The 22,134-nt window shown below is 45.5% G+C and overlaps 1 protein-coding gene across 2 annotated transcripts in view; it reads left to right on the forward strand.

Moving 5' to 3' along the window:
- CSNK2A1 (casein kinase 2 alpha 1) overlaps window positions 1-22,134 on the forward strand; it is a 51,984-nt gene that overhangs the window by 21,511 nt on the left and 8,339 nt on the right. Inside the window, exons 2-10 of one of the 2 annotated variants that reach the window (XM_039355735.1) lie at window positions 2,108-2,340; window positions 5,592-5,703; window positions 10,180-10,281; window positions 11,907-11,957; window positions 15,073-15,132; window positions 16,227-16,310; window positions 18,051-18,161; window positions 19,606-19,707; window positions 21,875-21,975. In XM_039355735.1, coding sequence (XP_039211669.1) covers window positions 2,240-2,340; window positions 5,592-5,703; window positions 10,180-10,281; window positions 11,907-11,957; window positions 15,073-15,132; window positions 16,227-16,310; window positions 18,051-18,161; window positions 19,606-19,707; window positions 21,875-21,975 — 824 coding nt within the window. In that variant the 5' untranslated portion in view covers window positions 2,108-2,239. Of the gene's footprint in view, window positions 1-2,107; window positions 2,341-5,591; window positions 5,704-10,179; window positions 10,282-11,906; window positions 11,958-15,072; window positions 15,133-16,226; window positions 16,311-18,050; window positions 18,162-19,605; window positions 19,708-21,874; window positions 21,976-22,134 lie in introns of those variants that run through there. The other variant, XR_005558203.1, reaches the window with a different exon arrangement.

Below are 22,134 nucleotides of genomic sequence, written 5' to 3' on the forward strand. Positions count from 1 at the left end.
CAAGTAAGCCTGCAATTTCATTTGCAAGTCAGAACAGTCGTAAAGCAAGTCCTGATGAGACATTATGAAGGTTACAAATGGCGGTCGCATGATCCCAGGACCCTGCAGCCGTCACAAATACATGTCAGTTGCCAGGCCCTCGAAATTTTGATCAAGTGACCATGAAGCTGCTCCTGTCAGTTGGCAACGCGAGGACCAGTTGGAAGTCACTATTTTCCACTGGCGTCGTAATTTTGACCTATCATGAAACGAATGGTTTAAGTCTGATTACCTGTGCTAAAGTACAGGTATCCTGAGTGAGCCTATCTCCTAGCTGATGTGATGCAGGGAATGGTTTATTGGCTTGCTCTCTAGTTTACAGAACTTAGCATGTGTAGAAAAGTGTGAGAAATTTTGTACAGGCAATCCTCAGCTTAATGACCATTCATTTAGTGTGTCATGGTTCCGACAGATGAAACTCTTCAAAAGAACTTCAAGGCATTGTTTACCTTAAAGGATCTTTATTTTGAGGAACATAATATCGGCACTGCATAATCAAAGCCAAAAACTGAATTCCCCTCCCCCGAGCACATAGTATCAAAGCACAATTCCCTCCAATTAACAGTCATAAACCACATTCCCCAATTAGCTTGAAACGCAGGCTTCCTCTCCAGTTTTCCAGCCCACCAATTCCTTATCAGCTCTGAGTTCAATAACCTTGATTCTCACGCTAGGTTCAGTGTTGTTACATCTAGCTGGACTCTGGTTCACATCCCCCCCTCCCAGCATCATCTAATTTTAAAAGCGAAAGGGAAAAAGATGGCTACATTTCCATCTGCTGTCAGTGCAAAAACATCCGATGTGAGCAGCGTTGACATAGTGGCTGTTCAGAGTTACAATAGCACTGAAAAGAAATGTGACTTACAAGCATGGCAGAATCCCTGTAGTCACGTCACGTTTGAGGACCCCTGCTTTAGGGAACTGAAAGTGGGTTGTTTGTTCTGAGAAATCTTTTGTCCTGTCCTCAGAAGCACCCAGATCCGTGCGCTGCGCAAGGAGAACAGAACATTTTGCACATCGCCGCTTAAAGCTTCCGTACGGTTTGCAACGTCCCGGCCGTTTGCCGAGTGTGACGTGCTGCCAAAATTAACTTACGATTGCCACCCTTTGGCAGAGCCCCCCCCCCCCACCCGGTTATTGCAAAATGGGACCGGAGGTGTCCCAGGCTGGCTAGAAGGGATGAGTAAAACGCAAGGCTCGGGAGTGTGTGTGTGTGTGTGTGTGTGTGTGTGTGTGTGTGTGTGTGTGTGTGTGAAGCCTCCGAGCATTACTCCCCCCATCTCTTTGTGCCAGTGGTCCATGAGTTATTGCGGTTCCTGCATAGAGCAGGGAGTGTCAAACCTGGATGGTTGCCCTTGCTGGGAGATTGAACAAAAAAAAAAAATCTTTACAAACGTTTATTTATGTAACTCAATGCAAATCTTTATTCGGTCTTAGCTCAGAGTGCCGAATACAGAAATTTTAAAATAGTAGAAGTAGTGAATTAGAAAAAAGCACATAAGAAAGGAGATTGTGTATGTATATGAGTGTGCGCGCGTGTGTGTGCAGTCTATATTATATCTCTATGTTTATTATAAAGATTGATATAGTTTATATTTATAAATTAAATTTAAATCTAATTATAATTTATAAATCTCTATTATATTTCTCTCTCTCTCTCTCTCTCTCTCTCACACACACACACACACACACACACACACAGAAGGTTGAGAGGGACAGGACAGCTGTCTTCAAATCTCTGAATTCAAATCATAGCATCGATGCTTTGAACCAGGACTCTTCAAACTTGGCCCTTTTATGATTTGTGGACTTCGTACGCTGGCTGAGGAATTCTGGGAGTTGAAGTCACAAGTCATAAAAGGGCCACGTTTGAAGAGCCCTGCCCTAAAGGGTAGAAATGGTTCGCTTCCTTCAGCAGAATAAAACCCTCCCTTGTCAATCGCAAGCTTTAGACTCGCTCCTCGAGATTTAAAACTTCCCAAGTTTTCATCCGCCACAGAACTATTTCCTTGCCTAATTTGGACTGTCGATTCTTCTCTTCAGGATCCTTGCCTTTTTGTCTTTGCAGTGGGGAGAAAAAGAAAAAAAAAGAAAGTATTCAATAAAGTCCAATCCGAGGCAATCCTGGGATTGATCCGGGAGTCCGGAGACGTGCCGAGGCCAGATCCGTAGCCCAGCTCCACCTGCCAGCCTGTCCGACATGTCGGGGCCTGTGCCAAGCAGGGCCAGAGTTTACACAGATGTAAATACGCACAGACCACGGGAGTACTGGGATTATGAGTCGCATGTGGTAGAATGGGGGTAAGTGTCCTGGCCTGTTTTGCTTTTGGGTTCCAAAGCTCTTGTAACAATTGTAGATTCTGTTCTATTCTGCAATCTGTTATCTCTGTTCTGTTCCTATTTCTATTTCGTTCCATCCCCATCCCATTCTAATTTTCTGTTTTGTAATCTTTCTCTCCTCTCCTCACCCCCGCCCTAGCTTGATTTTTAGGTTTGTGCCTCACCCCAAAACTAGGGCTTATATTAGGCCCACTCCCCAAAAAATCAAGCTAGGGCTTATGTTTGGGGTAGGTCTTACTTTCAAGGAAACAGGGTATGTTGACAGGATTCTCCTGGAGAGAATGATTGAAGCTCATCCAGCAGCTCTCTCTACTCCAGTGTTTCTCAACCTTGACAATTTTAAGGCATGTGGACTTCAACTCCCAGAATTCCACAGCCAGCAACTCTTACAATCTCTCTGCCTAACCTCCTTACACGGCAGCATGGGGTGGTGTGTGTATGTGTGTGTGAGAGAGATAAAAAATAGAGGTGAGAGTTCTATGTAGGTTGCCTTGAACTCCTGCTAGAAAGGGAAGATATACCTAACACAGTGTTTCTCAACCTGGACCATTTTAAGGCATGTGGACTTCAATTCCCAGAATTCCACAGCCAGCAATGCTGGCTGTGGAATTCTGGGAGTTGAAGTCCACATGCCTTAAAATTGTCAAGGTTGAGAAACACTGCTCTACTCAAACGTGAGCTTGCTGATCGTCAACCCAGTGTCCAAACCACTGTGAGCCACCACACACAGCCACCAGCTGGGGCTAGAACTCACCATCTCCTGGTGATTGGCCCAGAGTCAACCAACTGGCTTCCAAGCCTAAGGTGAGACTAGAACTCACCATCTCCTGGTGATTGGCCCAGAGTCACCCAGCTGGCTTCTGTGCTTAAGCGGGACTAGGACTCACTGTCTCCTGGTGATTGGCCCAGAGTCACCAGTTGGCTTCTGTGCCTAAGGTGAGACTAGAACTCACCATCTCCTGGTGATTGGCCCAGAGTCACCCAGCTGGCTTCTGTGCTTAAGCGGGACTAGGACTCACTGTCTCCTGGTGATTGGCCCAGAGTCAACCAACTGGCTTCCGAGACTAAGGCGAGACTAGAACTCACCATACCCTGGTGATTGGCCCAGAGTCAACTAATTGGCTTCTGAGACTAAGGCGAGACTAGAACTCACCATACCCTGGTGATTGGCCCAGAGTCAACTAATTGGCTTCCGAGACTAAGGCGAGACTAGAACTCACCATACCCTGGTGATTGGCCCAGAGTCAACTAATTGGCTTCCGAGACTAAGGCGAGACTAGAACTCACCATCTCCTGGTGATTGGCCCAGAGTCAACCAACTGGCTTCCGTGCCTAAGGCGGGACTAGAACTCACCATCTCCTGGTGATTGGCCCAGAGTCACCCAACTGGCTTCCGTGTCTAAGGTGGGAGTAGAACTCACCATCTCCTGGTGATTGATCCGGAGTAAACCAACTGGCTTCCGAGCCTAAGGCGGGACTAGAACTCACCATCTCCTGGTAATTGGCCCAGAGTCACCCATCTGATGTCATTTCCCACAAATGTTGAACGGGCCCATCGCGTACTTAAAAGCTTTTATCCCTCTGTAGCTAAAACCATGCGTGCAGGGGTTTCACAGCCAATAAATAAGAAAATAAGAATTGGTCAGACAGTGACTTGATGCCTGCTGCAAAAGGAAAAAGGATTGATTCATTGCCTGTCCGCTCTATTACAAGGAAGCCCTTGTTGACATATTATCTGTTAGGTCAGTGTTTCTCAACCTTGACCATTTTAAGGCATGTGGACTTCAACTCCCAGAATTCCACAGCCAGCATTGCTGGCTGTGGAATTCTGGGAATTGAAGTCCACATGCCTTAAAATGGTCCAGGTTGAGAAACACTGTGTTAGGTATATCTTCCCTTTCTAGCAGGAGTTCAAGGCAACCTACATAGAACTCTCACCTCTATTTTTTATCTCTCTCACACACACATACACACACCACCCCATGCTGCCGTGTAAGGAGGTTAGGCAGAGAGATTGTAAGAGTCTCCAGGTCAGCTTCATCAGCTTCCATTGCTGAAGGGGGCCTTGTTCTTCCACTCTTGGGTCTTCATCCTCTGCTTTCTGAAAATTATTTAGGTGATTAGAGGACGATAGGCTAAAATGGCGGTTCTCAACCTATGGGTCACGACCCCATTTGGGGTCGATCGACCCTTTCACGGGGGTCGCCAAGCAAGGCTGTCCGCCATTTTTTCCCCCTTTTCCGGCGGGTGCCTCACCTCCCTTGGGTTGGGCCAGCTGATGGCCCAGCCGGTGGTCGGCCTGCTCCATCTCTGCTGCTTGCCAGCTATGCCTCGGCCGGTGCAGGGGGCGGCACGACGCATGCGCGGCACTCCCGGGCAGGAAAAGTCCTCGACATACGACTGGTTGGGTAGTCCTCGACTTACAACCGGTTGGGTAGTCCTTGACTTATGACCGGTTTAGTTCTCGACTTACAACCGGTTGGGGGGTTGTGGCATTAAAAGTTGAGAACCACTGGGCTAAAACATAAGATCAACGGTTGCAGGAACTGGGTGTGTCTAGTCCAGTGGTTCTCAACCTTTCTAATGCCGCGACCCCCATAATACAGTTCCCCATGTTGTGGTGACCCCCAACCACTTATACATCACCGGGTGCCAGGGGCGTGGCCAAAGAAAAGGGGGGAAAATGGCGGACAGCCTTGTTTGGCGACCCCCGTGAAATGGTCATTCGACCCCAAATGGGGTCCCGACCCACAGGTTGAGAACCACTGGTCTAGTCTAACAAAGAGAAGGACGAGGGGGGACATGATAGCAGCCTTCCAATATCTCAGGGGCTGCCCCAAAGAAGAGAGAGTCAACCTGTTCTCCAAAGCACCGGAAGGCAGGACAAGAAGCAACGGATGGAAACTAATCAAGGAGAGAAGCAATCACCAGGAGAACTGAAGAAAACTGATTTCTTTAAATTGATTTTCAAGAAAAAAATCAAAATTTAAAGGAAGTCCAGTTTCCTTTAAAATAAAAGCACCTTTGAGAGAAGATGTATTAGTGAGAAACATGCTAGCAGACTCTTGATTTTTCACTACTACAGACTTTAACAGTTCCCTTTTTACAATGAGTTTTTTCTTTTAACACGAGAATGCTTTTGGTTGGTGAATAATGGAGTTCTTTCCCCTTTGCATAATGCTCTGTTTTTTTTTTTGTCTTTGACATTACAGGAATCAAGACGACTATCAGCTAGTTCGGAAGCTGGGCCGGGGCAAATATAGCGAAGTCTTTGAAGCCATCAACATCACAAATAATGAAAAAGTAGTTGTTAAAATTCTGAAGGTGAGACTGCTGTGCAGTGGGGAAGATTTTACCCAATGCTCCTTAGTTAATTTCAGCCAATTTTTTATTCCTCATCATTAGTATTGCTCAATAGTAGCAACTGTGAGAAGGATCTCGGAGTCCTAGTGGACAATCACTTAAAACAGGAGCTGATTAGATGATGAGCGGTCTGGAGGCTAAAACATAAAAAGCTGGAATTGGGTATGTCTAGTTTAATGAAGAGAAGGACAGGGGGGACAGGATAGCAGCCTTCCAATATCTCAGGGGCTGCCATAAAGAAGAGGGAATAAAGCTCTTCTCCAAAGCACCAGAAGGCAGGACAAGAAGCAATGGATGGAAACTAACCAAGGAGAGGAGCAACCTAGAACTAAGGAGAAACTTCCTGACAGTGAGGACAATTAACCAGTGGAACTACCTGCCTCCAGAAGTTATGGGAGCTTCATCATTGGAGGTTTCTTAAGAAGGGACTGGACATCCCTTTGTCTGAAATGGTATAGGGTTTTCTGCCTGAGCAGGGGGTTGGACTAGATGACCTCCAAGGTCTCTTCCAACTTTATTATTATTATTATTATTAGTATTATTATTATTATTATTATTATTATTATTATTATTATTATTATTATTATTTATTCCCAGGGAAAGACAAGCAATCTGGGGAGATTCTTGTAATATAGTCAGGGGTCCCCAAACTGTAGGCCACAGCCCACTAGCAGTAACAACCAGTGGCTCATGGGCCACATAAATCATCATCATTATTATTAGAATCACAGAGGAGACTGCAAATTAATAGCTTAGTTAATTGCTCTGTCCCTTTATCATTCTTGGATAAATGGTTACCTGCCTGAGTAGGGGGTTGGATTTGATGACCTCCAAGGTCCCTTCCAACTATTATTATTATAATTATTATAATTATTATATTTTTATTTATGGTTTAATTATGGTTTGTTTGATAAATCACTTGGCTATGGTGACACCGAGTTAAGTTATAAAGGGGTAAGATAATGCTTTGCCAATAGAAGGAAATATTTGTTTCAGGACTGAATTGTTGAGTGCTTAGTGCTCTCTGTGCTTGGTTCCTTGCAGACATTTTATTATCAAACTAGGTAACATTATCAGTGCTGTTGTGTCCAAGAAAACCACCAAGCTCAGAGAGCACCAAGGACCCCACAAAAAGGATTTATTATGCCATCCATGTTCCTCGCATGGGGCCTCTGGGCGGCTGTTTTAGTGTTAACTGTGTCAACATGCTAAGAATTGGACTTTTAAAGATGTAAGCTAAATGTTATGGTGGCTAACAGCAGATGACTAGAGATATGCATGCCGTTCCTTGGAAAATGAAGGTGGAGCTAAACAAGATTAAATCAGATTTTAACCATACTTCTCAGCGCATGACTCAGAAGAAGCCTCAAGGAATGATTTTAAGGGGGATGTGAATGTGCACACACATGCAGCTGGATGTGGCAACGCAAATATTAGCAGAGTTATCTTGGTGTATCTTTTAAAAAAGAATACACATTAGTTAGAAGAGAGCTTGGAGGTCATCTAGTCCAACCCCCTGCTCAGGCAGGAAACCCATTTACCATTTCAGACAAATGGCTGTCCAGTCCCTTCTTAAGAAACCTCCAATGATGAAGCTCCCATAACTTCTGGAGGCAGGTTGTTCCACTGGTTAATTGTCCTCACTGTCAGAAAGTTTCTTCTTAGTTCTAAGTTGCTTCTCTCCTTGATTAGTTTCCATCCATTGCTTCTTGTCCTGCCTTCTGGTGCTTTGGAGAATAGCTTGACTCCCTCTTCTTTGGGGCAGCTCCTGAGATATTGGAACACTGCTATCATGTCCCCCTCGTCCTTCTCTTCATTAAACCAGACAGACCTAATTCTTATATGCTTTAGCCTCCAGTCCCCTGATTATCTTTGTTGCTCTTCTCTGTCCTCTTTCTAGAGTCTCAATATCTTTTTTACATCATGGTGATCAAAACTGGATGCAGGATTCCAAGTGTGGCCTTACCAAGGCATTGTAAAGTGGTATTAATACTTCATGTGATCTTGATTCTGTCCCTCTGTTGATGCAGCCCAGCACTGAGTTGGCCTTTTTGGCAGCTGCAGCACACGGCTGGCTCCTATTTAAGGGATTGTCCACTAGGACTCCGAGATTCCTCTCACAGTTACTACTATTGAGCAAGGTACCCCCTATACTATACCTGTACATTTGGTCTTTCTTGCCTAAATGTATTTTTTTGTATCATGGCAACCAAAACTGGATGCTGTACTGCCGTATTCTCAGTGCAGTATTAAGTATTTTATTTTTTGGCTACGCTCAGAGAGATGACTTAACACAGGGGTAGGCAACCTTGGCTCTTTTATGATTGGTGGACTTCAACTCCCAGAATTCCTGAGCCAGCCTGGCTCAGCTTGGAAACCTGTCCCTTTCCCCTCAGCATGGCTGGCTCAGGAATTCTGGGAGTTGGAGTCCACGAGTCATAAAAGAGCCAAGGTGGCCTACCTCTGACTTAACAGAAAGTCTGGCCTACTTTTCTCTCCACATTTAAGAGCTGCCTGGAAAAAGGTTTTACGTTTGTTTGGGTTTTTTTGATTAGCTGAAAACTTCATATTCTTGTGGTGTGAAATTCATGGGCATTTTTTTTAAAGAGTTACAATGGCCTGTTCTCCTGGGAAGAAAGTCTAGGGAGCAGTTCCGAAACCACATTTGCGCAGAAGAAAACAGACCTTTGAGCTGCGGGCGTTGAGAAAAGGGCCCTTATTTTGTACTTCTGTGACTTCCTTAATTAGGGATTCTGGGATAATTAATTCCTGAGGGCCCAGTTCCAAAGAGCGCGGTGGCCAGTGGGATTTCTCCTTGTTTTTCTCTCAAAATTGCAGACTTCCAGAATATTGCAAGCTTCTTTTCTTGAATTTCCACTCAATTCACTATTCCAGTGTTTCCCAAACTTGAGAATTTTAAGGCATGAGGACTTCAACTCCCAGAATTCCACAGCCAGCAACACTGGCTGTGGAATTCTGGGAGTTGAAGTCCACATGCCTTAAAATTGTCAAGTTTGGGAAACACTGCACTATTCTGTTGCCATGGGAAGGGCTGTTTTTGAGGGAAGAAGACTCGGAGTTCCCCAAAGTCAACTTCTTGAATTGTTCTTACTGATAATTCTGGGTTATTGATTTCTGAACTAATTGAAGCTGAGCATTGGGATTCTCCTTTGTGTATGTTTCATGGATATATCGTGTGGAATCCTTGATGCTCTTGGAGCTTGTTTGCTTTTTTTTTTTTCAGACTTTCATGACCCACCTAGATAATATCACGGCTAGAAGGGAGTGGGGTTTATAGAGGAGGAGGAGGAGGAGGAGGAGGAGGAGGAGGAGGATGACTGGGGGCTCCTTGGTGCTCTCTGAGCTCGGTGGTTTTTTTGCAGACGTTTCATGACCCATCTAGGTAACATCATCAGCGCTAGAAAGGACGGATTTGAAGAGTGGAGCAGGAGGAGGAGGATGGGGGGAGGAGAAGGAAAGGAAGAAGGTGAGGAGGAGGAGGAGGAAGAAATAGGAAGAAGAGAAGAAGGAGGAGGAGGAAAGATGGAGGTAGGAGAAGGAGGAGAAGGAAGAAGGAGCAGAAGAGGAAGGAGGAGGTTAAGGAGCAGGAGCTGGAGGTGGACTGCGAGGTCCTTGGTGCTTTCTGAGCTTGGTGGTTTTCTTACAGACATTTCATGACCCAACTAGGTAACATCTTCAGGGCTACAAGGGAGTGGGGTTTGCTCTCTGTTTATATACACAGTGGTTGTCCTTGTCAGTGTTGATGGGACTGTTCTTAGTGGTTTTTTGACTGGGCTGTTGTTTGCTCTTAGCTTGTTGGTCTGAGCTGGTAGTTCCTCGGTTGTCCTGCCAGAACTGACAGAGCAAGCCAGTTACATGTAAACAGAGTGCAAACTCCACTCCCCGTACGCTGATGATGTTCCCTAGCTGGGTCATGAAACGTCTACATGAAAACAACCAAGTTCAGAGAGCACCAAGGACTCCACAGTCCTCTTCCTCCTCCTCCTCCCTGCAAACCCCACTCCTAGCATGTATGATGTTCCCTAGTTGGGTCATGAAACGTCTGCAAGAAAACCACCAAGTTCAGAGAGCACCAAGGACCCCAACAGATTAATCCCAAACTAGCAATAGTCTCTTCTATTGATGCTTTACTATCCTCTGTCTAACAGCCTCACTACAGACTCCTGTTCATCTCCCCTCAGAATTTATATACACTTTCTTTTTCCAAAAGGCACATTATTTGCTTCCACAAACTCCCACAATTCAGTCACTTACTTTTTTGGTGCGAAATTAAACGCAACCTTGTTTTTTTTTAACCCAAATATATTCCACAAGCAGAACCCGTGAGAAAGGCTGGTTGAAGCTGCAGTATTATTTTTTCCCCCTCTGCTGGGGCTCTGCCTGTCCTGACTTTAACCGGTGTCTTCCTTTGGTCAGCCGGTGAAAAAGAAGAAAATCAAACGAGAAATCAAAATCCTGGAGAACTTGCGAGGGGGCCCCAACATCATCGCCCTGGCCGACATCGTGAAGGATCCAGTGGTGAGTTGCTCTGAGGGGCAGTGGGTGGGTTTTATAAAAAGATAGAGGATGATGTCAGTACTTTCCCTCCCCTCACATGTACATCTGTCTGGCATCTAAATCAATCTGTCTGTATATAATCAGTCTGTCATCTATATATGTCTCTGTGTCTGTCCTGTCTATCATATTTATATCTTTATCTATCTATCTATCTATCTATCTATCTATCTATCTATCTATCCATCCATCTATCATCTACCTACCTACCTACCTATCTATCATCTTTATATCTTTATCATCTTTATATCTTTATCATCTATCTAATCTATCATCTATCTCTCTGTATATATTATCTTTGCTTTCTCCTATCTTTATCTATCTATCTATCTATCTATCTATCTATCTATCTATCTATCTATCTATCTATCACCTTTCTATATATCTCTCTGTCACTCTATCTACTATCTATCTACTATATCTATGTATCTATCTAGCTATCTAGCTATATCTATCAATCTATCTCGTATCTTTCTATATCTCTGTCTGTCTATCTGCCATCTTTATATCTTTCTCTCTGTGTGTCTGTTACATTTCAAAACTGACCATCTCCCTCACAGAGGGATTCTGGGCACTGTATATTGTGTGTTTGTATTGTTGTTAGCTGCCTGGAGTCTCGACGCTGAGATGGGTGGCATATAAATTTAATAAGCCCACGATCTAGTTCAGGGATAGGCAAGCTTGGCCCTTTGATGACTCGTGGACTTCAACTCCCAGAATTCCTGAGCCAGCATGGGGGAACTATGGCCCCCTCATGACTCGTGGACTTCAACTCCCAGAATTCCTGAGCCAGCCATGCTGAGGGGGCGGGGAGGTTTCCAAGCTGAGCCAGGCTGGCTCAGGAATTCTGGGAGTTGAAGTCCACGAGTCATAAAAGAGCCAGGGCTGCCTGCCCCTCCCCAAATGCCTGAATTTTGATCATGTGACCGTGAGGAAAAAATATTTAAATATTTAAAGCAGGGCTCTTCAAACTTGGCCCTTTTATGACTCGTGGACTTCAACTCCCAGAATTCCTGAGCCAGCATGGCTCAGCTTGGAACCCTCTCCCTTTCCCCTCAACATGGCTGGCTCAGGAATTCTGGGAGTTGAAGTCCATGAGTCATAAAAGAGCCAAGGTTGCCTAGCCCTGATCTACTTCATCAGAGGCACAGAGTCTAGCTCCAAGTTGGCAGTCAGTTCTCCTGTGACTTGTCTAGGCAAATAGCACATTTTAAGCTGTGTATGCGGACAAAATTGCTTATAAACACCTTTGTCATTTCAAATATTGGCCCAATTAGAGAACCTCCAGGACTGTATAATCATCATGGGCGTTTTTGGTCACAGGGTCCTAAAATGGTAAAAGTGACATTTTATTTCCTATTTTGCCTCTGTCCCCCCCCCAAAAAAAGCCTGTACTGAGTGGTTTGATCAAATCAGGCCTTAGACTTAATTCAGCTTTCTACAAAAGCAGCCTCCCCTTAAAGCTTTTTTCTGGCTCTAGAAATGCCGGCTGGCAGTCGGTCTCTGAGCAGCCTTTAATGCGGCCTAATAAATCATGCATTGAAAGAACTGCAGGTGTCTAACTTTCCTTCCTTCCTTCTTTTTCTTAGTCACGGACCCCCGCCTTGGTATTCGAGCACGTGAACAACACAGATTTTAAGGTACAGTTTCCCACCCAGCGCTTTTAATTTCTTGTCTTGGGGGGGGGGGAGAGGAAGGTGTGATGGGGACATGGAGGCAAAGTGAGGTAAGGTGTCCCGTGATCTGCTTTTGGGAGGATTCCCCCCTTCTGGTTTTGAGTTGCTGCAAATAGCTTGAGTGAAAATGTAAATTGAATGATGAAGACATAAAGGCTTAAAAAGTTAAAATGCCTCCTGGCCGGTCATCCACACCCAGAGAAGCAGAGATCAAACCACGATTAATGCTACTTAAACAAGCAATAAACCATGGCCTAATCAAGGAACTGCCAAGAACATTCCCGCCAATATGGGCAAGGCAAGCGACTTGTGTACAGGGAGCACAGCTCACACCCTTCTAGCACTGATGGTGTTACCTAGTTTGGTAATGAAATGTTTGCAAGAAAATGGCCTAGCTCAAGAGGGATCCAAGGACCCACCCTCCTCCTCCTCCTCCTCCTCCTCCTCCTGCTCTCCACAAACCCCACTCCTTTCTAGCATTGATGATGTTAAATAGTTTGGGTAATGAAAGGTCTACAAGAAGACAAGCTCAGAGAGCACCAAGGACCCCGGAACTCAGCCCTGAGCTACAAATAGTCTATTTTATTTTATTATTTTATTTTATTATATTATTTTATTTTATTTTATTAATTTTACTTTTATCCTGCCTTATTATTTTGTATGAGTAACTCAAGACAGGGAATATCATTAGTGCTCCTCCCTCTTTTTTTTATTTTGTTCTATTCTACAATATATTTCATTCCATTCCATTATTCTTATCCCATCCCATCCTTCTATTCTATTCTATTCTATTCTATTCTATTCTATTCTATTCTATTCTATTCTATTCTATTCTATTCTATTCTATTCTATTCTATTCTATTCTATTCTATTCTATTCTATTCAATTCTACAATCGGTCTACTGTACTCAGTTTGTTCTATTCAACCCATCTCATCCTACCCTATCCTTATTCCATCCAATTCTTATTCCATTCCATTCTATTCTTATTTTTTTCCATTTCTCTTCTCCATTTCTATTCTATTCTATTCTACTCTACTCTATTCTATTCCATTCCATTCCATTCTATTCTATTCTATTCTATTCTATTCTATTCTATTCTATTCTATTCTACAATCTGTTATTTCTATTCTATTCCTATTCCATGATTCTATTCTATTCTAATTTCTATTTCTATTCTATTCTACAATCTGTTAATTCTATTCTTTTCTTTCTATCCCTCTCCCATCCTATCCCTATCCTATTTATCCTATTTCTATTCCTATCCTGTTCTATTTCTATTCTTTCTCTCATTGATTTCCCACCTCTCACCTGAGGTGAGAAGATTTGCCGGTTTACAAATTAACAATTCACAAAGCCATTCTTGACCTGTGTTCCCAACTTCTTCCAATTTAGCATTTTTGCTCCAAATCCCTTACAATGTAGGTCGAGAACACTGAAATCTCACCGGGCAAGACAGAGGTTTATTTTGGGGTTCTGCCATCAATCCTTCTCCCCTTGCAGGCCCTGCAATCAGCCACTAGGTGGCAGCTTAGCGAAAAAGATTGACATGCCCTTGACTTGCCTGGCCCTTCCTTAATTGGGGGCTTAGAGATCCGATTTTCATAATAATCCTTTTTTTTTTTTTAACTTCCTACCCCACAATCCCTAGTTGCAAACTGAAAGATTTCTGGGAGAATCAGCCAACAACCCCAGAAACACCCTGTGTGTGTGTGTGTGTGTGTGTGTGTGTGTGTGTGTGTGTGTGTGTGTGTAGATGGGCGGCATAAAAGTGTAATAAATAAGCAATAAAAAAAATAAATAACCTGGGCAGAGTTAAGTGAGGCACTGTATCAAAAACAAAAGGGTGGGCCTATGATTCTTTAGAACAGAGGTCCCCAACCTTGGCAATTTTAAGACCCCTGCTTTAGCAGGAGAAGAGTTCTTGAATAGAAATCAGGATCATATAGACCAGTGATGGCAAACCTATGGCACGGTTGCCTGAGGTGGCACTCAGAGCCCTCTCTGTGGGCACACGTGCCGTTGCCCCAGCCTTGCCTCCCCCCGTGACCCCCTCCTCTCCATCAGCCCCCCTGAAGGAGAGTCGCCCCCGAGCATGGCCCACACGGAGCAGCGCAGCCAAGGACATGGCAGCCAGGCAGCGTAGACAAGACTCTGCCCTCACACCCCATCACGCATAGTTGATGCAGCGGGGTGCGGGCAGAGGGTGTAGCTGCCATAGCGTTGCTGGGCTGCCTGGGCGATCTGTGGCAGGCCCTGGAGGCCATGAATGGTCCTGTGGGCAGGCAGGGTGGTGGATGGGGTGGCAGAGCAGTGGCAGAGCATCGGGGTGGAGCAGGGGCGAGGCCAGTTTTTGGGCACTCGGTCGTTAAAAGTTTTTCTATCACTGATATATACAGTACAGGTTGTCCTCATATTAATGACCATTTATTTAACGGCCGTTCCAAGCTGGGGCGGGGCTGAAAAAAGTGGCTTATAATCCTTCCTTGCAGCATCCTGGCAGTTATGTTTGGATCCTTGGCAAGCCAGCATTTATTTGCAACGGTTGCAACGTCCCAGGGTCGCGTGATCCCCCCCCCCCTGTGACTTTCCCAGGTCAAGGGAGGAAGCTGGGACCCTGTGATTCCCTTAACCACCGTGTTCCGCTTAACGACGGTGGAAAAAAAAACGTAAAGTCAGGCAGAAGTCAGTAGCTTTTATCAAGGCAGAAGACATTGCTGTGGACGCCCAGTTCCCACTCTGTAAGAAATTGGGTGTGTGGGGGGGTCAATTATATGTGCAATGCAGCCCCCCCCCCCTCTGAAGACAGTCCTGCTACAGGGATCTGGCACAGGAAAATGTTAAATTAGGACAGTGTTTCCCAAACTTGACAATTTTAAGGCATGTGGACTTCAACTCCCAGAATTCCACAGCCAACAATGCTGTGAATTAGGACGATAACCAGTTCAGGAAATGTGTATTTTTAAGCCGCCTAGAAGTGGATCCACACACTGAGATTGTGCCTAATTTCCTTGTTGGGTGACAAATGGGAAGGTTGATGCTGGATTCCTCTTTGACCGTGTTGTGTTAATTCCCCACAGCAATTATATCAGACGTTAACAGACTACGACATTCGGTTCTACATGTATGAAATCTTGAAGGTGAGTTGACTTTTGTTAAGTGCGTTTGAGGTGGTCCAGAAATAGCATTTGAGAAATAGAGGTCAGCCATTTTGGGGCTTGATAAGGTCTTTCTTCTTTCCCTGAGGAGTTAAGACAGACGAAGGATAGATGAATCAGATCTCTCTTGATTCAGATGTGTCCCTTTCTCTTTCCTCTCCTCTCCTTTCCTTCTTCTCCATTTTCCCTCCCTCCCTCCCTCCCTCCCTCCCTCCCTTCCTTCCTTCCTTCCTTTCTTTTTTTCTTTTTTATTTCTTTCTTTCTCTCTCCCCCCTCTCTTTCTTTCTTTCTCTCTCCCCCCTCTCTTTCTTTCTTTCTTTCTTTCTTTCTTTCTTTCTTTCTTTCTTTCTTTCTTTCCTACTTCCCTCCATCTTTCTTTTCCTTTCCTTTCCCTTCCTTTCCCTTTTTCTCTATTTTCTTCCCTTCCTCATTATTTAATAGCATTGTAACCAATAGAACCTCAGAGTAGTAAGATTGGTTTCTCTTCAGAGTTGCCACTGCTTTATAATCTCACCTCTCCACCTTGAATAAATTGCTTAAGGAAATGTTTCTCAACCTGGGCAACCTTAAAGACAGGTGGACTTCAAACTCCCAGAATTCCCCATGCTGGCTGAGGAATTCTGGGAGTTGAAGTCCACCAGTCCTAAAAGGGCCAAGTTTGAAGTCCACTGGTTTAGGACTACATACCTATATTACATTCTTTATGAGGGAAAAAAAAAAGCAGAAATCCTACCCTTGTTCTACATTTAGTGATAATTACCTCTCTTCCAGCTGCAGAGCCACAAAGCAGCCAACAAAAATCTGAACTAGGCCTCTATCTACTCTTTTTCCAGAATGTTCCTTCAAGATTTCCTCAAAATACTCATACTTGCCTTATATATTCTATAGAACAGGGGTCTTCAAACCTGGCCCTTTTATGGCTTGTGGACTTCAGCTTCCAGAATTCCTCAGCCAGGCACGCCTGGCTGAGGAATTCTGGGAGTTGAAGTCCACAAGCCATAAAAGGGCCAGGTTTGAAGACCCCTGGTATATATGAACCCCTCTTTCTGATCTTGGGGTATCTTTCACTTCTGCAGGCCCTGGATTATTGCCACAGTATGGGGATCATGCACAGAGACGTCAAACCTCACAACGTCATGATTGACCACGAGCATCGAAAGGTGAGGAATGGTGGACAGTGAGGGTTCACGCTCTTTCTCCTCACTGTACTTCAGTGGGCTGCCGAGGCTTGCCCCCTTACCTTGTGGCCTAGGTCAGGGGTATGCCACCTTGGCTCTTTTGTGACTCGTGGGCTTCAACTCCCAGAATTCCCGAGCCAGCCATGCTGAGGGGAAAGGGAGAGGTTTCCAAGCTGAGCCATGCTGGCTCAGGAATTCTGGGAGTTGAAGTCCACCAGTCATAAAAGAGCCAAGGTTGCCAACCCCTGGCCTAGGTCTTGCTAAAAAAACCGATTAGGAAAAAAGAGAAATTTGGTATACAGGCAGTCTTTGTCTCACAACAGTTCACTTAGTGACCGTTCAAAGTTACAGCGGTACTGAAAAAAGCTACTGAGGACCGTTTTTCACACAACTGTTGCAGCATCTTGATCGTGTGATCGAAATTCAGCCGCATGGCAACTGACTCACATTTATGACGGCCGCATATGTGTGTGTGTGTCACGTGACTCTCCTTTTGCGCCTTTCTGACAAGAAAAGTCAGTGGGGAAGTCAGATTCACTTAACAACCGTGGTCCTAACTTAATAAACCCAATGATTCACTTAACAACCGGGGCACGAAAAGTCGTAAAATGGGGCAAACTCACTTAGCAATGTAGATTTGGGGCTCAATTGTGACCGTAACTTGAGGACTACTTATATTCAATCAGCACAATGGGACTATGGCCTATTGTGAGCATCCTCTGGCTTGGACAGATAATACAAAACAAAATAATTTACTCTTATACTCTCTTTAATTTCTTTAGTACGGGTGGTCCTTAAGTTATGTGACCATTCAACTTACAACAGCACTGGGAAAAGTGACGTAGGACCTTTTTTTTCACACTTAACGACCGCTGGAGCATCCCCATGGTCACATGATCAAAATTCAAACTCTTGGCAAATGGTTCATATTTATGACGGTTGCCACGTCCCAGGGGTCACATGATCCCCTTTTGCGGTCTTCCAGACAAGCAAAGTCAATGGGGGAAGCCTGATTCGCTTAACAGCCATGTGACTCACTTAACAACTGCAGGGATTTGCTTAGTGGTGGCAAGAAAGGTTGTCAAAAGAGATAAAATTCATTTAGCAACGTGTCTCGCTTAGCAACGGAAATTTGGGGCCTCAGTTGCGATTGCAAGTTGAGGACTGGCTGTAATTCAGTGGTACTTTTAAACCAGGGGTCTTCAAACTTGGCCCTTTGATGATTTGTGGACTTCAGCTCCCAGAATTCCTTAGCCAGGCGTGCCTGGCTGAGGAATTCTGGGAGTTGAAGTCCACAAGTCATCAAAGGGTCAAGTTTGAAGACCCGTTTTAAACTACCGTATATGCCGGCGTATAAGGCGACTTCCGCAAGCGTTCAAATCGGCGCCAAAGACGGGGGTCGTCTTATACGCCGAGTCGTCTTATACGCCGGAAATACTGGTAGTTTCCAGTGTATAAGATGACGTTCTAGGAATGCGACTCATCGACAAAAACGGGGGTCGTCTTATACACCGGGTTGCCTTGTACGCCGGCATATACGGTATGGCTGTTTCATTTCTGAACTGTCTCTAATAATTGTGGATTTCTACAGCTTTTTTTTTTTTTAATTTCCTTTGTTTCTGATTTTGTTACCCATTCCATCAGGGGATCTGCAAAGTGTTGCCAACCAAAGTAAAAAAAAATCACCTCCCACCTTAATCTCTCTTCTTTTTTTTTTTTTAGCTGAGGCTAATAGACTGGGGTTTGGCTGAATTCTACCATCCGGGTCAGGAATATAACGTCCGAGTGGCTTCCAGATACTTCAAAGGCCCGGAACTCCTTGTAGACTATCAGGTAATTGCGCTTTTGATGTGGAAATGACCACACACCTGGGAAAAAAGGACGGCTGGAACCAGCCATTGGGCTGCCCCAGTAGAGCCTAGGATGAAAAAAGAAAGCAAAATGAAATGAAAAAAATAAAAATGTTATTTAGAGCCAGTTTGGTCTAGTGGTTAAGGCACCCGGCTAGAAAGCAGGAAACAGTCCCACCTTAGGCAGGAAAGCCAGTTGGGTGACTTTGGGCCAGTCACCAGGAGACGTTGACTTCTAGTCCTCCTGCAGGCAGGAAGAAATGGGTGTCTGGGCCAATCGCCAGGAGGCTGGGAGCTCTAGTCCCGCCTTAGGCATGAATGCTGGCTGAGTGACTTTGGGCCAGTCACCAGGAGACGTTGAGTTCTAGTCCTCCTGCAGGCAGGAAGAAATGGGTGTCTGGGCCAATCGCCAGGAGGCTGGGAGCTCTAGTCCCGCCTTAGGCATGAATGCTGGCTGAGTGACTTTTGGGCCAGTCACCAGGAGACGTTGACTTCTAGTCCTCCTGCAGGCAGGAAGAAATGGGTGTCTGGGCCAATCGCCAGGAGGCTGGGAGCTCTAGTCCCGCCTTAGGCATGAATGCTGGCTGAGTGACTTTGGGCCAGTCACCAGGAGACGTTGAGTTCTAGTCCTCCTGCAGGCAGGAAGAAATGGGTGTCTGGGCCAATCGCCAGGAGGCTGGGAGCTCTAGTCCCGCCTTAGGCATGAAATTCAGCTAAATGACTTTGGGCCAATCACCAGGAGACGGAGAGTTCTAGTCCCGTCTTAGGCATAAAACCTGGCTGGTGACTTTGGGCCAGTCACCAGGAGACAGTGAATTCTAATCCCACCTTGGGCAGGAAAGCCAGTTGAGTGACTTTGGGCCAATCACCAAGAGACTGCGAGTTCTAGTCCTGCCATAGGTAGGAAAGCAACTGGGTAACTTTGGGCCAATCCCCAGGAGACTGCGAGTTCTAGTCCTGCCATAGGCATGAAAGCCAGCTGGGTGACTTTGGACCAATCACCAGTAGACTGCGAGTTCTAATCTCACCTTAGGTATAAAAGCAACTGGGTGGCTTTGGGCCAATCACCAGGAGATGGTGAGTTCTAGTTCTGCTTAGCCGCCCAGTTCCTCCCTCTTAGCCCAACCCAGCTCACGTGGGTTGTAGGGAAAATAGGAGGAGGAGGAGATGTTGGAAATGTTCCACTTAGCCACCGAAATTTGGGGCTCCATAATGGCCGTATGTGGAGGACTACCTGTGGATCGGTAGGATGGAAATTATGGGAGGTTTTCTTCCTACCTGCTGAATGCAGACTGCAAATTCCCCATGAGAGAATGCAGTCTATCCTTGTTGCGTCTTTTCCTTGTCAATCTGCAAGTGAGCCAGGCTGATGGACTTCTTCTTTCTTCTTCTTTCCCCTCTCCCTTCCTCCCCCCCTCCCTTTACAGATGTACGACTACAGTCTGGACATGTGGAGTTTGGGGTGCATGCTCGCCAGCATGATCTTTCGAAAGGAGCCCTTTTTCCACGGTCACGACAATTATGATCAGGTGAGTGCACAGGTAGCAAAACCTCCTGGCCTGCACCTTCTGCATAAGGTCAGACTTGTCCAGGGGCAGGCAGACAGGTAGTTCTCCAGCACTGGAGATGGAGAATCCACCAATGGGTTTCTCCCGGCCTGTACTTTCGGCATGAGGTCAGCCTTGTCCAGGGGTAGGTAGACAGGTAGATTTGCAATAGTGGCGAATATCTGTAGGATGAGAGTGAAGTTTCGTTCTCGGAACTTGTGGGTTGGTTTCCAAACGTTTTGTCACCAGACTGGGTAACATCTTCAGTGTTGGGAGATGTTAGTATTGGTGTTCTTCCGTTTGTGAGAACTTTAGGGGTGGGTGTGACAAGTGAGGGTCTTGTGATGGGTCAGGGGCGAGAGGCTGGTGATGGGTCTCTTGATGGGGACCCACACCAACCCCAAGCAGCACCAGTTTGATTGGGGCGACACAAAAACCATTGGCCACGCCACCACCTGAGTTCATTGAAGCCTGGCACTGCATAAGCAGTTCCATTAACAGACACATTGTCAGAGCATGCACAGTCTTGTTGCGCTGAGGTAACCCAGGAGTAAATACAGTAAACAGTGGTTTGTATTAAATGGTGGTTTATATTACACTATCTACAATATACGCTAGGAACAAAATACACGTGGTAAGACAGCACACTCGCAACATACAGCAATTACAGCAGGAAACGGACAAGAGAGAACACAGCAGCAAAAGCCTTCCCTTTTATACTCAGGCTCTTAAAGGGACACAGACCCTGCTCAGTTATTCTTACCATTCCATCATCTACCTTACATTGCATCATTACATAAGCTGCTTAGCTATGAAATTATCCTGAGACACATCGACCTACAACCAGCCTATGAACCCCTCAGAATCCAAATCACACAGCCCACCAGAGACAGCAGTGGCCCATAATCATCCCGCACTATCTCCCCTCCACCAGCAGTTCACCTCCCAAGGACCATGATCTGATGTAACCCCCCCCATCGCAAGAGCCATCACCAGCCTCTCACTGGTGACTCACACCTGACCCATCCAGGACCCTCACTTGACACACCCAGCCCTGAAGCCCTCTAAACAGAAAAGCACTGATACACACACACAACTCTTAAACTCCTCTGAAGATGTTACCTAGCCTGGTAACAAAATGTCCGAAAACCAACCCGCAAGCTCAGAGAACGAACCTTCACCCTCAAGACAGGTAGATGCCCTGATAGACACATGGGACATCCTCCCACGAGGCTGCATCGCACCTGTTGTGGTTCCGTGGCAGCCTGTGATCCGGGTAGTTGAGGCCTGGGGAATCAGAGGAGGAGGAGGAGGGGGGGGCCTGGAGAGCCATCAAACTAATGAAGAGGCTGGTCCCTCCATTTATGATCAAGCTGAGAGCCAGTTGTGCTGGGAAGCCAGCTGTGCTGGGACTGGGAGGAAGCACAGCTGGAAGACCTCAGAGACGCTCGTAAACGTAGACAGGTCACACGAGTAGGATAGAGGGAGGCAATGGGGCGACTCCAGGGAAAGAGGAGAAAGCAGTGAGAAGCCAAGGCTTGGGGGTTGCGTAACAAAAAGGGAATGTGTGGGCAGGGCTGGTTGCTGGAGGCAACTGTTTGCAAAGAACTTCAGTGTCAAGAGATGAATCATTGCAGTTAAGTTAGTAAAACAGTTGTTAAGTGAATCATCGCAGTTAACTTAGTAACGGTTGTTAAGTGAATCACTGCAGTTAAGTTAGTAACACGGTTGTTAAGTGAATCACAGCAGTTAAGATAGTAACACGGTTAGGTGAATCACTGCAGTCGTTAAGGTAGTAACACGGTTGTTAAGTGAATCAGTGCAGTTGTTAAGGTAGTAACACGGTTGTTAAGTGAATCTGGCTTCCCTATTGGCTTGTCAGAAGGTCGCAAAAGGGAATCACATGATCCTGGGACACTGACCATTGTAAATATGAGCCAGTAGCCAAGCATCTGAATTTTGATCACATGATCATAGAGATGCCGCAGTGGTCATAAGTATGGGGAAACAGTCATAAGTCACTTTTTTCAATGCCACTGGAGCCTCAAACGGTCACGAAACAAATAGTTGTTAAATCGAGGATTATCTGTATTAATTTTTTTTTTTTATCATTACACCCCACCCTCTGTCTCCCGTTGTCTGTTTGCAGTTGGTGAGAATAGCCAAAGTGTTGGGAACAGAAGACCTTTACGACTACATTGACAAATACAACATTGAGCTCGACCCTCGTTTCAACGACATCCTGGGCAGGTAGGATGGAAGGGATCAAGAGCCAGATATGGCAGCCCACATTCCACAAATGGTGTTCATCTGTGTGTGTATGTGTGTGTGTGTTTTAGGAAGGCAGAGGAATGGAAAATCAAGGGAGTCCAGTTGCTGTAGGACATGGGTTGGCAACCTGTGGCTCCA

This window comes from Crotalus tigris, unplaced genomic scaffold (assembly GCF_016545835.1).
Source record: "Crotalus tigris isolate CLP2741 ecotype Arizona unplaced genomic scaffold, ASM1654583v1 scf7180000018755.946041584:351173, whole genome shotgun sequence".
In the NCBI taxonomy this organism is placed as follows: domain Eukaryota; kingdom Metazoa; phylum Chordata; class Lepidosauria; order Squamata; family Viperidae; genus Crotalus; species Crotalus tigris.